Source organism: Phaethon aethereus (assembly GCF_964289735.1).
Source record: "Phaethon aethereus genome assembly, chromosome: 5".
Taxonomy (NCBI): domain Eukaryota; kingdom Metazoa; phylum Chordata; class Aves; order Phaethontiformes; family Phaethontidae; genus Phaethon; species Phaethon aethereus.
Window position 1 is genome coordinate 61,197,008 of NC_138579.1, and position 19,325 is coordinate 61,216,332.

General features: G+C 40.2%; 1 protein-coding gene across 1 annotated transcript in view; it reads left to right on the top strand.

Moving 5' to 3' along the window:
- The window catches only part of MICAL2 (microtubule associated monooxygenase, calponin and LIM domain containing 2), a gene marked incomplete at both ends in the record, with an annotated part of 108,230 nt that overhangs the window by 38,901 nt on the left and 50,004 nt on the right, over positions 1-19,325 (top strand). Inside the window, 8 exons of the mRNA XM_082000681.1 lie at positions 1,284-1,502; positions 1,730-1,831; positions 2,428-2,559; positions 10,871-10,978; positions 11,412-11,492; positions 12,914-13,100; positions 14,131-14,219; positions 14,532-14,631. Of these exons, the coding sequence (XP_081856807.1) occupies positions 1,284-1,502; positions 1,730-1,831; positions 2,428-2,559; positions 10,871-10,978; positions 11,412-11,492; positions 12,914-13,100; positions 14,131-14,219; positions 14,532-14,631 (1,018 nt within the window). The remainder of the gene's footprint in view (positions 1-1,283; positions 1,503-1,729; positions 1,832-2,427; positions 2,560-10,870; positions 10,979-11,411; positions 11,493-12,913; positions 13,101-14,130; positions 14,220-14,531; positions 14,632-19,325) is intronic.

Below are 19,325 nucleotides of genomic sequence, written 5' to 3' on the forward strand. Positions count from 1 at the left end.
CCTAAAAACATAGGTATTGATTTGTGTGTATCACATCTAGACTCCAAATTATATAAATATAATTACATAGCTATGTTTAACATGTGAGAACTACAGCAGTACCTGAAAATTGGCCTGTGCACGTACTCGATGCTTTGGGCTGTTGCAATGATAAGGCAAAGGGAGTTTTCCACCCTGAGAAACCTGGCAAAAATGTCCAAGATGAAAACTTGAGCACTGAAAAGCTGATATTGATACCTGGGCTTTCTTTATTTCTTTAAGTAGAACTTGTGATAAGAATTTCTGCTGAAAGCTCTTTTGCAGCATCATATACACGAGGAAAACCTCTTGAACACATTGTCTAAATTTTTCTCTTTAATATTTCCAATGAAAGCAATCTCATATCAAATAGTATTGACGTTCACTTTATGTTAGAGTTTTAAATCGAAGTGAATATCCTGTAGTGGTATTTCAAAGTAGTATGCAGTGAAATGAGATCTTCATTGCATGTGGAAATCTGCAGATCAGCTTGATGAAAATGCGGATTCATAAACTGGTTGAGAAATGTTGTTTTAAAGGCAGGTGTGCTGTCCCGAAACATCAGGAGCACATTGCAAGTTGATTGGCATTAGTTTTTTTTAATTTTAATTCTGAGAAATTTGGAATGTTTATGGGCTTGAATTGGACAGATAGGATGAAGTAGAAAGCTGTCATGAAAAGACCAGCTGGAAGGTCATTTTTAAGATTGACTTTGACAAAGCTGAATTGGTTCAATGTTTCATTTACTTCAAAAGCTATTTTCTATGAAGATTCAAATTCAGAGGCCTATTCTGAACTCCTCAGAGAATGCTTTAAATCTGAAATACATTATAGCTTGACTTCGGTCAGACTAGATCTAGAATTATGCCAAGAACTACTGTTGATATTCTTACAATCTGATTGTAAGTTTAGTTTCAGGCAGCTGTGAGGCTAAACAAGCAAAACCCCAAACCTTTGCTAAAAACCCTAGAAGGAGATGTAGTGTCATGTTCTTCTGCACTGATGCTGTCTGGGGTTATTCATAAAAACTGACACAAACCTAGAGAAGTTGTCAAGACCTGTGTAAGTTATATAGGACTGGTTTATTTCAGTGCATGGATGCAAGCATCAGAGATGCAGTAGATAGTGTGCAAAGAGTGATGTGAGAACACTTTATTTCTAGTTACGTGCATGATTGTGCTGCGCTTTCGGAAGCATCCTTAAAAGCTGCATATGCTGCATGGTAGTGCAGAAAGCAGGTTTTTTTCACTTCAAGTGTTTCCCAGTTTCAGGTGGTAGCTAGCAATGAACACGAGGTCAGGGAACCCAAACAATCTTTAAATGCTTCTGATCATATGGCCAGGAGAGCAAGGACTGTCCAAAAACCAGATACCCAGCCCAGTCTGTCAGAAACCTCTGAAAATCTCGCATCTGCCTGTTCTGCTGCATTTGTACTTTCTGGAGTGCTTGAGCGTCTTCAGCACCTGGAAGAAAAAATGAAACAGGTGACAAGCAATTTCTTTTCCTTTGTCTCTTAACTGCATATGTTAATCTGTATACTGTATCTGTATCTTCCCTGGGTATGCTGGCTTTTTCTCTGTTGACTTTAGGTTATGGTAAGACAATAAATAGTGTTTCTACAAACTTGCTGTACTCTAACGATGTATGTGACATTAACTGAAGTCTTTCTCTCTTTCTTTTCTTGGCTTTCCTTCCCTGGCTCTTATTGCAGAAAAGAGCTCAGACCATAGCAAATAGGGAATTCCATAAAAAGAACATTAAAGAGAAAGCAGCACATCTTGCCTCAATGTTTGGATACATGGAGTTTCCAAAGGTGATTATTAGGTTTTGCACCTGAAGAAGTGCAGATTCATGGGGGAGGGGAAATTGCAGTGGTTTTGTTTTTAATTTTCCTTTCATCCTGGGTGGATCTGAAAAGTAATGTAGATTCCACTGAAACTGGTAAAAAGTTTAAATCTTATTGCATATTTTAATTGAGGTAAAACACAGTCAAAATCATAGAGCTAGTCAAAGTACTCCAGCACAAGAGAAATGTGTTAGAATAAATCATGTCTAGTGCTTAAGTATACACTGCTAGCTCACAGTTTCTAGTGAATTAGTGAGCAGTAGCTCTTAGTCAGTGTGATCTGGCATTTCTTATGTGTCATTATGCTTTCTCCCAGCAATATCTTACCTTACTGCCCACTGTAAATATTTTTTATAAGAAAACTGAGTACAATAATATCACTTGCTGTGAAGGTTTTGCCGTGAAGATTTCCATGGCTCCTCACTGTGCAGAAATAGAGAAAAGAGCAGAGCTGTAGTTATATCTCTTTTTTTTTTTTTTGGTGCATGACTGTGAAATTATTCTCTTAACCTATGCTAATGTCACTGTCTCTTGGATAACTCTCCTGTTTCTGCTCTACACAGAATAAGCTACCTACTAAAGGCTTATCCCATTCTCAGCCCCCAACTCCCTCTTGCCCTCCACCTCATGATTCAGCTGCTGCCTCTTCTGCATCATCTGTCGGTTCAGCTTCCCCTGCTGTTCCTTCTAGACAGGTATTCTATTAACAGATTTTTTTTTTCCTGTAAAATCAAAATTTGCATTAAAGCTGTTCGAGAAGTGTCTTGGTTGGAAGGTGCTGCCAGCAGATCTGTTGTGTAGGCTTTATTTCACATTTGAATCAAACTTTTTGTTCACTGTTGTTAATTCTGCATGTTTGTAAGGGGAAAGTCATCCTTCAAAGAAGTTCAGGTATAAAGCTGAAGAACAAAGCACATGGGTAACAAAATTTTTGCTTCAATTCTGAAAAATTTGCCTTGCCTTAAAATATACCACAGACATGTGTAGCGGAGAAAGAGCTTCATATTGCATAGCTAACTGGATGTTATGGGATCGGTTAGTTGTTTTTGGGTGGCATTTGTGTTTCTTTTCATAAGAATATCTGTCTGGACTGCAGGGGAAAACTTTTAACTAAGGACATGTCTTAGAATAGTAGGAGCACTTGTTGATACAGACAGGTTTTATTGTTTTCTTTGTTTATTTGTACTTTATACTTCTGCACAACAGCAAACTTTACAGAGCGGAAACACGTGTACTCTGAATGAAAACAACTGGACAACACTTGAATTGGAGCTATTCAGGTCTTACTACTTGTGCTGATGTTACAATGGCTGTGCTTTTATCTGTGGAAGTTAAGATGACATTGGCTTCTGGCTCCCCTTGGTTTTGAAGGATTTTAATTCAGAAAGCTTGATATTTTTCAGGTTTCCAGGGCAGGTAAAGGCCTGGGTTCCTTTTACTTTGCCCACAGATTATGTAGCAGCAGTCTGGGAACACTGCAGTATTGAATAGGGTTGGTGTGGGAATAAAGGTGGAAACATCAAGTTTCTAGAAGTATTGAAGGCAACTGCTGTGACCCAGTGCAGGTGCTGCTGGAGCTGTCGGCTCTTCTGCCTGACACAAGAAAGTAGTGCTATTCGGCAAAATTGGGTACTGTCTCCACTTACCGTGAGGAAGAGCAAAGCATTCTGCCTGCTTTTGTTTTATTTAAGTAACAGTAGTCTTATTAAATACTCATGAATATTGCCCAACTTCAGGTTAAGCCATGGCTGAAGGTAATTTCCCATCTGGTAGGCATTCAGCAGGATCATTTAGTGGAACTAGCCTTTAGTTCCAAAAAAACAGATCGTTTTTAGGTTGTTTGGCCCCATATTGTTAATGCTGGTTGGAAATTGGGCTCACAGCCTCAGCAGTAACTGAGCAGGTAGATACTGGGCTGACTTGCAGCTTGCAAAGGCACATTCCTGTGTTGTGATAGAGCCGTGTTGAAAAGACTCTCTTCCTCTCATTCCCCAGGAAAATATAGGCTACACAGCCCTTCAAGGACACTGCAAGCCCAGCAGGTGCCTTACTGTGGTAATCCCCTAATTCCCTTCAGCTTCAAAATAATTCGTTTGCCTGGATTTACCTCTTACTTTCTATGACCTAGGAGGTATAGCATGTGATGGATTTTAAGCTAAGTAATGGTTTCCAAAGTATCAGGGCCTGTTGCTCATTTGATTTCAGAGCTATTGTGACACTGCGAAGAGAACGAAAAAACAAACAAAACCAAAACAGAGTATGTGCATAACCCTTTAAAATATGAGAATTAAGCTCAGTCATATGGAAACTGTGTGTCACAGTTTTACTGGGATTTTAAAATTTTTTCTTAGGGAACACTTGGCCTGAGCAATCATCTTTGGATGTGTTAATTCAGCTGCATTTTGTTTAAAGTGCATTCACAGCCTTTTATTACTTTGCCATTGTATTTAAATGGTGTGGCAGTAGTTTGTGACTTCATTTCACTCAGGCTGAGTTTACTTTGAAAAATACTCTCTCCAGAGGTAATGGCAGAATGCAGCACAGCTGAGGCAAGAAAGTCTTGTTCTGTCACCAGCACAGTAAATACACATTCATGCCATTTGGTAAATATTTGGCTGGTTAGGTGGGACTACCGACGTTCTTTGGCAGATCTTATATACATGAACATTCTGATGCCTAGTATACTGGTCCATAGGGTTGTACAGGCTCAGGTCCTCCTGTGCACTGTATGCATTACGCATGTCTAAATATGGTGCATTCGGCATGGCATATTTGAGAATTTTTAAATAGCAGGTCTGATAATGAACAGGCAAACTTTTACTTTCCTCTTCTTTGAGGCAGATGCAGTAATAGAAAGCTGATCCACATGAACCCCAAGTGATGATGGATTGCTGTAGGTATTTCAATGTGAAAGTAGATTTAAAAAAAAAGGGGGTGTGTGGGAGGCGGCAAACCCCTTAGAGTTTCCTTTCCAGAGTTGCCAGTGAGTACAAGTGACATTGTTGGTGCCCTCCTTGCTACAGGGGTAACAGAGAGAGAGCGGAGGGGTGAGACAGGGTCAGTCAGCCATGGTGTCTGCGCAGGGCTGTGGAGGAGAAGGGGAGGGTCCTTCATGCTGTCAGCACAGCAGGGGGTGATGGTCACTGTGGAAATGGAGATTCAGGTCAGGCTTGGGGATGGGGGTAAGGGACCCTTGAGTAGTAAGGAGCAGGGTGCTGGACGAGGCCTGCAGCATGGGCACCTTTTGGAGCAGGTTATGCCAATGTGCCCCTGACACAAGTAAGTGAATCCTGTCCTGGGGACAGGGGGTGGACTCAATGGCCTTCAGACCGATGTCCAGGCATAGGTGTGGCATTGGTGATGTGCTAGTGAGGTGTTAATGGATGTGCAAGACTTCCATTTTCCATGCTATTCCCATGCTGTGAGGTCGATTCAGTCCTGTGATACCCCTGTTAATTCAGCTTTACCTCTTTGGCAACTTAAATTCTGTTCCTCCTCAAGCTACACAGGCCATGTTTTGGCTTACCTTTTGTTATTTCTCAAGCAAAATTTTTCCAGAAGCAGATTTCTTACTGGTGTTTTTCTGTAAGGGTATTAAATCTTCAAGGAACACCTGCTGCAGCCTTGACTTTGTAACAAGCAAACTGTCAGTGCCCTTCTATGGTTAAATTGTTGTCCCCGAGTTTTATCTTTTAAGATTGCACACTTTAGAACATGAGAATTTTATCATACTCTTTAAAACAGCGGCTAAACATGCAGCACTATATAAATAAAACTGATATTTCAGGTGCGCAGTGTGCATTTTCAAGTACTGTGCATGATAATTTAACAATATGTTTGGCTCAGTCTGCTGTGAATATGTACCAGTAAGTGCCTGTGTCTGTTATCTCAAGGGTGGGGTTATAGGACTCAGAATTTGTATTTCTGGTCTCTGTTCTGAGAGATATCGCTAGGTAAGTCTAGACTTCAGTATGAGGAAGGTCTTCAGGATTGGTAAGCCAACAGAAGGAGCTCCCTCGTGTCACTCTCAGTGTTTCTGCCTTTTTCCCAGCAGAACAGAAGGTAATAGAAGTCTTTTGGGTTTGCAAGACATCATGAGAAATGACCTATAAATATCAACACTCTCCCATCCTTTAAATAGTTAGTACTGTCATTTTAATTTCAAGTGAGTAGTGAGATTGTTATCAGGCATGACGATCCTTTACATCTGTTGAATTTACATTGGAACAGTATTAGTTATGGTGGCATATTTATTGAAAATGGTGGCTAAGAAATCATACAGTCTCATTACAGAAACCTGTTATTAAACCTCAATGCTGAAAGGAGCACTTGAAAGGAAGGCTATGGAAGCATATTGTAATGACTGTATGTCTTTAAAAGAAACAACTTATTAAGAATTAACTTCTGTATGACACTATATGCAAGTTGCCAGTAATGATCAAAACTACCTTCTAGCTTTAATCAGCTGTCAAAATTCACATAGGTAGAATTATGAAGTAACAAATACTATATTACAGGCTGGGCTTTGGTTATGCCTGTGTTCTGTTTAAAATTGGACTGACTTTCAGAAAACTCCGTTCATCTGAGCTTTGCATGAGTGAATCCACGCAATGTGACGCAAGAACTATAAAGATGTTGCAATCAGTAGGCTTTGCTGCCTGCAGAGTTTGGACCAACTACTTCCCTGCAGTGATGTGACTCTAATTACTGGTAGCAAGCAGGGCTTGGGTGTTTTCTACACACAGTAACTTATTACTCAAATGTTGTTTATCTCAGAGGTAAAATATATGTATCAGGTGGTACCAAAAGTAAACAAATTGCCTTCAAAGCAAAGTAAGACCAGGAAAATCATCAAGGATGTGAAACAACAAAGGGGAAGCATTATATGCTTTTGGAGGCGGAGAGCATATTTCCTCTGTTTTATGAAAATACTACTGAGGCTTACTTGTTGGTTGGCTGTGTCGTCATAAATATAGCACAGGGAAATACAGAGGCAGCTTTCTCTTCCCACATTAATAACCACCCTGATCAACCTGCTGGAAAGCTTTGGCAACATGTCATTGACAGGTCAATAGTCTTAGTAAATCACAACCACTTTGGGGATATTTTAAGTGTTTTCTTGGTTGTTTCCTGAAATTCACCGCATAAGGTAACTCTTTAGAATTCACCTTGTAAGGTAATGCTTTAAGATTCCTTTCCAGCAAAGGATTTAAAGTTACTGGTATAAACTTGCCTGAATTGTGAGCAGTAGCCTGTTACATATTGATAGGGGCCCCAGCACTACAAAATTGCATGTGTGTGTGGGACTTCACGTACACCAGTAGCCTCAAGGGTAGTAAATGCATGAGCAAAATAGAAAACCTGTTATGGGTATACTGAGTTTCTAGGGTGCATGAGCAGCATCAGGCAGGCAGAGATCTGTATGCTGTTGACCAAAGCTAGGCCAAGAACTGACAGGTTCTCCAAAGGAATGTGTGTAGGTTTGGGGTCAGACCCCCTCTCCTGGAGTTTATTACGCTTACATGATTAAATGGGTGAGGATGTTATTAAAGTCCTTGTCCATAAGCAGGGTGAGGTTTAGAGAAGACACAGGGGGTTGCTCGGCGGTTGTGCTTGTTGACATAGAAGGGCAGAAGTCACAAGCCTTGCAGGGCAGCACTGCTCTTGCACACCCTATCCCTCCCTTTTTCTGTGGGTTTCTGATGGTGGCAGATGCTTATGGGGCTACCTTGCTGGATTCTCGTGTCCCGTCGTCCCCCCGCCCCGATATTTCTATTTTGTGATTGAATGGCATTTGAATAGACTATTTCAGTTGGAAGGGACCTACAATGCTTATCTAGTCCAACTGCCTTACTAATTCAGGGCTGATCAAAAGTGAAAGCATGTTAAGGGCATTGTCCAAATGCTTCTTAAACACTGACAGGCCTGGGGCATCAACCTTCTCCTTAGGAAGCCTGTTCCAGTGTTTGACCACCTTCTTGGTAAAAAAAATGCTTCCTAATGTCCAATCTAAACCTCTCCTGGTGCAGCTTCGAACCATTCCCATGTGTCCTATCACTGGATACCAGGGAGAAGAGCTCAGTACCTCCCTTTCCAAGTCCCCTTCTCAGGAGGCTGTAGGGAGCAATGAGGTCACCCCTCAGCCTCCTTTTCTCCAAACGAGACAAGCCCAAAGTCCTTAGCTGCTCCCCCTGGGACATTCCTTCCAGCCCTTTCCACCAGCTTTGTTGCCCTCCTCTGGACACATTCGAGGACCTTCACGTCCATCTTAGATTGTGGGGCCCAGAACTGCACACAGGACGCAAAGGTGAGGCCGCACCAACGCTGAATACAGCGGGATAATCGCCTCTTTTGACCAGCTGGTTGTCCTGTGTTTGATGCACCCCAGGACAGTTTGCCCCCTTGGCTGCCAGGGCACACTGCTGCCTCATACTGAGCCTGCTGTCACCCAGCGTGCCCAGGTCCCTTTCTGCAGGGCTGCTCTCCAGCCACTCCTCTCCCAATTGATACTTGTGCCTGGTGTTACTCTGTCCTAGGTGTGGGATCCGGTGTTTGGACTTGTTAAACTTCATCCTATTAGTCGTTGCCCAATGCTCTGATCTATCAGGATCCCTCTGCAAGGCATCTGAAAGGTGCAGTACTGAGGCTGTAGCAAACTGATCTCCTCTTGCCTACCCACATATCTGATTCAGTAAGGAGAGCTGGTAGAGCTCTTCCCCCAGGAATATGTCCTTATTAAACAACTTCTGTAAAATGAGATCTAATCAGTCCTCAAGTCCAGTTGCTTCCCACCCTCCCCACTGGTGAGTAGCAGCAACGTGTGGGTGGTTGTTGATTAGGAGACAAGAACAGTCAGCAATCTTGCGGTTGCTAGATTAAATAGAAATTCTATTTGCTTTTACACGGAATGTGAATTCGCATTCATTACAAGAACATTTCTGTTCAATAACACTTTTTTTAAAGTATATATAAACATGCAGTTTTCTTGTTTTGACTGCTTTAATGTTGACGCAGATTGCTTCAATGGGTGGAGAACAGAAATCAACCCACCTGATGAATTCTAAGGTGTAGTTCAGGCTCAAGGATACTTTTCCTGAAGTTCAACTACTTGCGCTTTAAGCATAGCTTTACTGCTTAACTGATTGCTCCAGCATTTAACTAATTCAAGGTAAACTTTCTGCTTGAACTGACTTTGAATGCTTTCTTTTACCTAGGAGCTCATGGGTAGTAAGTTGTATGTGGCCTAAAAGTTGCTCAGCATATTGAGAGGTACAGAACTTGGGGTGGAAAATTTTGTCTTCTGTGATCTTAAACAATACGAAGAAATGTAGTTTTCGTGCAGTAGCAAGTAAAATTTCACTTCTAGTATTTGTTTATAATTTAATGTAGCACTTGGGACAGCATTGCAGTATGTAATTAACAGTTTACTTTGCTGTTTTTACCCCACAAGTTGTGCAGATATTAAATAATATTTAAGTTTCTTTATATTAAACAAAACCAAGCAGTACAGAAATTTGTCCCTTGAATGGCCTTTTGTTGCCTTAACTTCAGGCAGATACAAAATATGTACGTTAAGTTAATTATAGGATAACTCTCAAAAGATAAGGGGAGCTGTAAAGGGCTGGACATCTTCCCAAGTTCCTGAACTCAAATTTTTTTTATTAGCAAGAATATTTTAATCCATCATAATTTTTGAAAACCCACTCACAATGCATTATAGTTTCTTTTAAGCTTGATAGAAAAGGCTTTAAAGTTGTTTTAAAGTATCATGAATACTACTGCTTTTGTATTTTTTTCCTTTCTTCATGGTAACTTTCTGATATTTTTAAAACTTTCCTGTTAGCAAGACTTGGTGTGATGGCAGTAGAAAAATCATTTCACTGGGAAGTGTGGGACTTAAAATTTGGCCTCTATGGGAAGCAAATGGAGCATAAAGTATGAGATCATGGATCCTCTAGGAAAAAAAATCTCCTGGCTCGAGAAGCAGAGTATCAGATCCCTGGCCATACCAGGATGGCCCTTGCTGCCTTTGCCACCAGAGAGGTTGTGGGATCATGTATTGACTGTAGAACTAAAATAAAAATCACTGCAGGAAATTTTGTTTAGGATAGAATATTACTGTAATATAAAATGTCTTCACAGACTTTTTTCCAGGACCAAAGAACTAGAGTACCTGCCTACCAGCCTCCCACTCCCACACATGCACACACACCTTTCTTCTTTTCCAGTCCTTAGGCATGTGTTTTGGCAAGGAAGCCTGGACCATGCTGTGGTGTGTTTGGAGCCACAGCTGAAGGAACTGCAGTGTCCTTGTAGGCCTGTCTGATAAATTTGGTTAGAAACAGCCTAATATTCATGGCTGCAATGGTGTGATGAAGCAGATTAAAGGAGATGTCTTCCTTTCATGAGCGTAGTTTCTCCGGTCTTCCCTGGCGTTAAGATGAGTCACTGGGGAGAGGGAGAGTGGTTGTTCTGTGAGCATCAACAAAACATTTCCATGTAGGACTTCTAGTATGTTTTCATAGAATGTTTCCTGAAATGCCACAGTTTGTGGTCCATTAATGTGAAGTTTAGTCCCTACCGCCTGTTCTGAAATACGACAAAGTCCGAAGAAGTCAAAGTGAACAATAGAGGTTTTTTTAATCTATCAGAATGGTCCAACCCTGGTAGCCAGGCAGTAGCTCCCAGCTCAGCCGTTTTGTGGACATGGCAGGAGGCCTTGTGCTGTGGGAGCAGCATTTGATCTCAGCAGCTATTTCTCCGTCGTCCGCGGCAAAAAATGTGTGGGCTGCATGGAAGCCTTCTGGGGCCACCAGCTGGACCACGCTGATCACGCATGAACATGCTCGTGTTCTACTGGACTTTGCATCTGCTCCTTCTCCTAGCCTGTCTTTATCACTGTTTGCATGTTTTCAAATCATTCTTGTCCTTTTCTCATTAAATTCATTTTCAAGAATAACTGAAGCTCTTCCTTCTATTCTTCATCTTCTCCCCTTTTCTGGTTAGATGACTGTAGGGAAGGTCTCACGTGCAATTGGAGCTGTGGCTGAAGTTCTTGTCAATCTGTATGTGAATGATCACAGACCCAAGCCACAGCTTCCCCTCCTTGAACTGGTAAGATTAAACCCACAAAGAAACAATAACTTGACTTAAGAGTGGTGTTTCCAGAACATCATCATGACTTTAAGACTTTGGTGGAGCACTTTAAGCATTATGAAAGGTCTTAGTCTAACACTTCGTAAGGAATCAGGTGCATATTGGCAAAATATGCTGATGTGTCAATATGCTGGAAATGTTGCTCACAGTGTCTTCTATGTATATTTTTATTACTTCTCTGTATGAATTAAAACTTCAGGAGGCTTTTATTAAATGTAATTACAGGTACAATTAGTAACAGAAGACATTTATTAATCAGGGTGGCTTCTATAGAAAGTTTTGTACAGTACATGTTTATGCAGTTATTTTTAACACTTAAATGCTGAATCACTGTGCCTCATTTTGAAGAGAGCTGTTTTTAAACTCTGACACTGTTCTGTGTTGAATTCAGAAGCGGTCTCTGGACAGAGCTACAGGTTCTTGCCCCATTCCTCATTCTCCATCTCCTGCTTCCACGGCTCAGAGCTGTCAGGTATTGAGAAGCAAAGTAAGGTGGTGTGTTGTGGTGATCACACTTACTTATTAGCCAGCATTAAACTTCAGTTGCTTCTGCTTCGTTGTAACTATTTGTTCTATTAACATCATATTTTTAAAAAATGCATTTGTATACTTTTCCCTTTGCATGGTTGTTCGTTTGGAAAGTTTCATGCTCTGAAATGATCCATCACAGCAAAATGGATTACTAATGGCAGGTTTGGAATAGAATTCTCAACTTCTAAGCACAAGACAATGTGACAATGACAATTGTGACTTGCACTTAGCATTAAAAATTGTTCCAAGGCTGCCTTTTGCTGGCAAATTGAAGATGAGTTGTGTGGACTGTGTGCTGCTCTCTGAATGTGCCTGGACTCTGCCAAGCCTGCATCTTTTCTGACCCATGCGTGGTACCTCCTCCGTGGCAGTGGGGGTGGTGGAAGGGGAGGGAGATGGTGATGGCTGTGGTAGAAACAGGATGCTCATCTGTACTGACCTGTAACCAAGCATAATACAAGAATGCGAAGTAACGTCCTCATACCTGCCTCTAATAAGAAAAGGGAAGCCCAGTGGCATTTAATCCATTTATAATTTATTTATTTTTCTGTACCTTTTGTATGTATATCCAGGGAGGATGAGATTGTGGCAATTAAAGAATGGTAATTGCCAGGCCAAATTCAACAAAAACTTTCAAAATAGTTTCAAGTTGTTAATATGGATCATATTTTAAAGTCCCATGAGTTAAAAATATTCTGGATGTCTGTGATGGGAATTAAATTGTTTTTTAAAACAAACCATGCCCATCTTGGGCTGTAGTCTCAGGGTGAATGTGGCTGAGAGGGAAAGCATGTCTACGGCAGTTTAAGTGGTAGCTGGGACACCAGCATCGAAGATGTAGTTTTTCTTCCTGGACCTTGAAGCAAGAGCCTGTATTTTTCTCCAGAGAGCGTATGAACTGAGTCTTCAGGGTATCTGTTTTCTTAGCTTCACATGCGTCTCTGGTGTTCGAGGCTGGTGGGGTCTGCCTTTGCCCCCGCCTGAGAAACACTGATGCCCACAGCTGTGAGGCGCAAGCGCCTGAGCCAGCGCGGTGCAGGGTGATGAATGAGCATTTGGGACTGATGCTGCTTGTGTACCTGAGCAAACACAAGATCTCTGTGAACCCCCAGAGGGAAGCTGGATGCAAGTCCAACTGAAAACTCACCACTTAAAGTCCTTGTAATGTCTGATTTATGAATTGCTGCGTAAACCTACAGAATTGCAGCAAATGAATAATAAAAAAGCTGACTGCTTATTTTAATTGTGTGTTGAGGGTGCTGTGTAGAACTTCAAGCAGCTAAAGCAGCTGCCCACTTAATAAGAATTTATCTGATGTAATGCAACGGCTTTATGTGCATTTCTATTTTTATCTTTTAACAGGGATCTCTGCGAAAAGAATTTCCTCAGTCTGTTGGGGGGAGTGACATTTGTTATTTCTGCAAAAAACGGGTATATGTTATGGAGCGGCTGAGTGCAGAAGGCCACTTCTTTCATAGGGAGTGCTTCAAGTGTGAAGTATGTTCTACGACACTCCGTTTAGGAATTTATGCCTTTGATGTTGAAGAAGGTAATAAGACTGAGTTCAGAATATTTTAAAATGTCTGAGTATTGATGCTTTTAATGGGACTAGGAAAAAAGACCTGGCCGAGTAGCTCGGTCAGGAGGAGGTCTGCCAAGTATGTTGTTTGTGTCCATGCTGATCTTTGAGTCCTTGTACTTGCAGTTCTAGTCTTTCAAAATAATCCAGTTATGACAGACCTGAGCTTTAAATGAAGAAATCCTCAGTGGAAAATAAGTTGAGTGACCAAAACGCAGTTTGTCCAATCACAGGTCAAAGCTGGGGGGGCGGAGGCAATTTTTCTCCAACAGTACAGAATTATTCTCATCTCTCACTTATAACTGGCCATTAAATAATGTGATCTATAAGGATAAGCCATGATAGTGGCAGACTTAGATGGGTGGGGGGAATATAGGTTATTTCTTTCAAGATGTTATGGCTCAGGAGTTGAACGCAGTAGTAGTGGCCAAACAGCATCTTGGGTGCCCAATCCCACCTACAGCCTGGGGTTTGGAGATGAAGAATTATTTTTTTGGCCCTCCCCTTCTTTTTTTTAGTTTAGAGGGAAATTATTAAACTGAATTGAAATCCGTTGCTACTTACAAATGATTTGAGTAGATTGGAGTATTAACCTTCTATGAAATGATTAGAGGCTCAGGGCCAAAGGTGGTTCTTTTGTAGTCCAGAGAATCTTCTGCAAAGACTTTTTTTGAACTGATTATTTTACTTTTTGCTGCTTGATGTCTTGTGTTGGCTTGTGACTTGGTATTTATAGAGTCTTGTTTTTTTGCTATTTATTAATCTTAAACGTGTGTGGTAGGTAAATGACCTTGCCTTATTTAACAAATGTGCAAATCTGTGTACTGTAAAAAAAACTCGTTCAGAGCTGTAAGCTATTCAGTCAGTGGCAAGTTTCTTGTCCCTCTTGCTGTCCAACCATTAATTATCCTGATTTTATTTTTTTATAGATGCAACAGTTTGTTTTCAGTCCATAGACGCATAGCTGAAATATGATAGAACTTACTTTTTTCTCTTGTAGGTAAATTTTACTGTAAACCTCACTTTACGCACTGCAAAATCAGTACTAAACACAGGAAGAGAAGAGCAACATTACAGGTCCAAGGAAAGGTACGTATTGGTTATATTATTAATGTGGGAAATGTTGAGGCAGCTTTATCTGGAGCAGGGTGCAATATTTGTATGTGTGTGTAAGGTGTTTTCTACCTGATGGCCGGAAGTAGTAAAATCATTGTTCTGTGAGTTTGGCATATTTATAGTCTCGTTCTCAATGGAAATTAGCTTTTCCTATACAAAGTAAAGTTGAACCTAAGAGCAATTGGAAGTGCCAGTGTGTATGTATAAAAACTTGAAAAACAGTAACAGAAACAGGACTTTCATGTGTAGAAGTATATTTAACATTTCTTTAATGCTTTATATAAGGAGGCAACAGAAGCATGGAAGAAAGAGGAACCCAAACCCCCAGAGACCACCACAGAAAGCACTTTGTCTACTGCTAGCAGTCCAGAGGACAGGTCCCCAGGTATCCTGACTTCCTTCTTTAGGGGCACGCTAAGCTGGCCCCTTCGGGTGACAAGGGATCTGCTTGACATTCCCAGACGCCTGTCTAACTGGATGCATGGTTTTCTGCACGCTACCAATCTTCATTTCAGGGACAATGCATATAACTATACCTACTTGTACGAACTCTTGAGCCTTGGTGTGCCATTCCTCTGTGCTCTTCTAGAGGTACTTACTCATATGTACCGGGAAGCAGAGCTATCACTTGAAAATGTGCTTGAGTGGGTGAAAAAATGCTATAGGGTTTAAATTCTTCTACGTGTCTTGCTCAGTTGTGCCTTTCAGATTTTCAAAATTAACAGCCTTGCTATTTTCTTGAGGCTTTTTTGTTTGTTTTTACTTTTCATGCAATTTAATGTATGACTTAAGTGAACGGTGGATTCCTTCTGGTTTAAATGAGGTGCAATCAAAATTTTCAATATTAAGTGTACTGTATGGTAGAGCATGAAGGGCAGTGTCCAGACACATTTCCAGAATGCGGAGACGGATGAAGGATATTTTGTAGATTCTTCCTCACTCCCCATTTTATCTTGTGATCAGACCACTGAGGGGGTGGTAAAATGTAATGGTTTTAAAACCATTCTTCTTCCTGTTATCCCACACACACCCCTTTTTTTTTTCTTTGTTAGACCAAGAAAGAATTTGCATTCTTTCAGATGTTTAAGGAATATTTATGAAAAACGACTGGGTTTTGAAACCTGAATATGGCGCATACCTTTGCTTCTTGCTTTCATCTTTGCTCTGGGTTATGAGGTTTATAACTTGCATGAATATGGTTAAAAGAAAAAAACAAACAAACCATGTACTTAATTCACATTGCTCCTAGTCATGCCTTTTACGTTTCTTACATGTGATAGATACCCTTTGTTGATAGTGGGTATAATCTGTACTACTAATTTATTTAAAGTTTTGAAATAAATTTGAAGAGCAAATCTTAGTTGAGTGAAGGCTTGGTTGAAACTGTAAGTCAAAGGAACTGGTAGTGTAATTAGACCTGACTTACTCCTCAAGTCAAGGCTTTCTCATTAGGTGGCTAATTCGAGGAATATCAATTTATGGAGCACTCACCTGTAACTGTAATCGCTGCCCAGTGCCTCAAGGTAGGCACTGCTCCTATTGTCTTTCCAAATTTTTTTAAAAATACAAGTTTAGAACAAACAACAAAACTACAAACGTACTCTAAGGGGATTACTTCTTATTTGGGTATTTCATTAATTTCACTGTATAAAGCTGATGGCAGAAGGATGAAATTCTATAATTTGGAGCAGCCATTAGGTAAACTTCTTTCAAATGTCTCTCAACAAGGTCTACCTTAATCAGAAGGTGTTGGGACAGGTTAAATAAGCTATTTAATGGTGAGGAGACACCAACATCCCAAATTCTGATTTACTGAAAGTAAATCTGGCCTAGTCAGCCAGTGAGGTAAGCATGCTTTCTGCCTCTCAAATACTAAATCTTTAAATTCAGAACCAGGAAATGGGTAAATACATAAACATGGTAATATATATAGCCTAAAATTAAAAGCATCTGTAGCATTTATTTCTAGCCAAAAGAATGTGGCTAAAATAGTGGGAAATAATGTTGCATTTGGTTAGTACCAAAGTTGAGTATCACCTTCCAGTGATCTTAAATGACTGCGCTGCTTAGGGACTAGCAGGTTTTTGGTTCATTTTTTTTAACATAACGTGGGAAAAGATGATTTGAATTGTTTTGTGTCTTAGCTATGAAAAGGAAAGCTGTCTTCTGTTTAAAATAAATGACAAACTGGATTTTTCTTCTAGATAGTTTGACTTTCTTTAAACTACGAGGATAAAGCTTTTCACGTTTTAGAGTGCTTATGTGTTTTGGGAAAATTTGTTAAATATATGCACAGAACTTGAAAAAGTGCTTGAAGAAACTTGTTTTGGTATAAGGTAGCATTTGCTGGAAATAAATTGCTATTAATGCTTAAACATATTCAGCAAAACTTTGCTCGAATATTGACTGGACGCAGTGACAATTATAGTAACATGGTGGGCATCTGTATATATGTATCTGTACCTCTTTTACAGCATTTAAAAAAAACTACTTTGGAACACTGTATACTTTTTAATTATTTGCTGATGATAGTAATTGTTTCACCCTAAAAAAGAAAAAATCTGCAGTGCGATTTACCATGTTACTCCTGCAACATAGCAAACTGCGAAGTGGTGAGGTTTTAACATTTGGCTTGCCGTCAGTTTTTATTTCAGTTTGTCACCAGCACAGTCTGTAGGAACATTTTTTTTCCTGAAACTTTCTCCTGCTGTTTACTATGGGAAATTTTCTGCTTTTCAGCAGAGTGAGCATAATGGTAAACTTACAGAAAATAGTGATATAGTAAGAAAATTTGAAATCTCTGACCAATGAATTAAAAGCAAATGAATCTTGCTAGTAGAAAGCTTAAAAATAAAAAAATTTAAATGGTGGTATTGGCTTTATATATGTTTATATAATGGGGAATAAAATCCCTACATTCCCACAACAGAATTCAGGAACTTGCATAATGAAAACATTTTCCTGAGGAATCTTAATTACACTGCATGTTCCGCTGGGAGCTTGCAGGTGATCCTGTTGGGAAGGTTTTTTATTGGTATCAATCTCATTGGTAGATTTGTTTTTTAGTCTCTTCATCTTAATATTCTGCTAGTAAGATTCATACCTATTTGTCCTCATTCATGATTTAATGAAAAAAGGCGGTTTCATTTTGGCCAGTTCTTCTTTGTGCCTACATAATCTTTCTGATGCTTTCCTATATAACCAAGTTAAGTTCTGTGTTTTTTTTCCTGCTGTCTTCTCTGTCAATCTCCCTCATTGCTTTTAGTCCAGTTCATCATTCCGGTGTTGCACCCGCTCACTGGCTGAAGCCTTTCTGCTCTCAGGTGATTTTTTTTTTTTTCTGCTTGCCAGTTCCAAAAGTGTGACTAACACTGTTGTTTGGCAGCATTTCGTTGCGCTTTTTTTTAAGACTTTTGGAGCAAACTGTGTGTGTCTGGTATATTAGTGGATGCAAGCTTTGGCATGATCATTTAACCTGTTGCTGAGTTCATGGTTCTAGAAAAGGTAACGTCTGCACTCTCTGTAGAGAATGTCTTTCTCTCTGTCTGTGCATGTACACTTCCTTGTGCCTTTAAGAAAAGTTAGGCAAGTACATTGTTTCTTGAAAGAACTAGTTAAAGCCTTATTTCTTTCAAAGTATTGATGGAAAGACTTGAAATAAGGTCAGGACAAGATCAGCCAACTGATTCTCCCGGTTAGCATGAACGCCTGTTTCCACTGAGCTCAAATACACAATGAGAAAACTTCCATTGAGCTCAAACATGCAAAGAGCAAGCGATGTTTGAGCACTGTGGTGCTTTCCAAGCACTACTTTGGCTTTCACACTGGGGAAGTACGATATGAAAGGATTCTGTTGGAAAAAGTAGCCAAAGCGACGCGATTTCCAGTCTTCCAACCCAAGTAACATAGTAGGCAGGCCTAACAGCAATAGATGCGCATGCTATTTTTAGTCTGTAATATCAAAATGCCACGTTTATATAACCAGAGTGTTTTGGTTTGAACTGTTTTGTTAACTGATTAACTAGGCTCCATTTGCTGCTGTGATGGATGGATTTGTCTTGCTGCATGAGACATTGCCATTATTCTTCATGACGAATTTGTGTGGTTATTGTGTATGCATTTTTTTATATAAGTTCCAGTATGTTTAATCACATGTTGATAATCTGGAAAGGGAAATGAATCCAAACAAGACCCAAGGGCTCAGTCTGACAAGCAAGTATGCTAAGGTTTTGGTCGATACGGTCATGACCCAGCCGTCCCTGCTGAGGATCCCTTTCAAAGGGAAGGGCCTTTGGGAATTGATCTAAGGAGCAGTTTTCAGGAGGGGCCAAACATCCTCTGCCACTTGCCCCATTTCACACGCCTCGGCTAGGAATGCTGAAGGGCTGCAGGGTTAGAGCCCCACACCTTATCTTGCTGACCTGCATGTTTGCATGACTAAAGCAATAATATTTATTTGTGTGGGTATCCTAAAATGTCTTGATGGCTTTGAAAGTCCCCACACCATGCCCACACAGAAACCTGTCTGTATTTTAAGCATCACTTCCTTCGCAAATGGTTAGGACATGACTTCCTATGTATTTCAGGGCTATGGTGTCTTGTTACAAAGCTCAGCATGCTTTCAGATGAAGGTCGTGACGTAAAGGTCTGCCATTTCAAACCACTTCCCATTGCTGTGTTTTGTACCCTCTGTTGCAGAGTCTTCCTAGCTCTTCCTGGCCAGTGAGGATTCTGTCCTTCTAAATCTTCTGTCTTCATTTTACTTTATAATCTTAACTGAATATTTTTATTAAGTAGTTTTTAACGCTGTATTTAAATTTTCACATGGAAATTTTGTATTTTGCACACAGTGAAAATTGTTTTAGCTTTATTTATGATATCTGCTGTAAACAAAAATAAATGTAGTTCTTTATAAGTCTCCTTGTTTCATCTTTTCCTTTCAAACATATTTCCTGAGGACAGAGACTTAATAGTGACTTCACACTCATTTTGCAAATTCTTCTCCTGGTGTCTTTGTTGTGGCCTGGTCCAAAGGCCAGAGTTTCACTGCGGTGGTATGATCACATGTGTGTCCCTTTC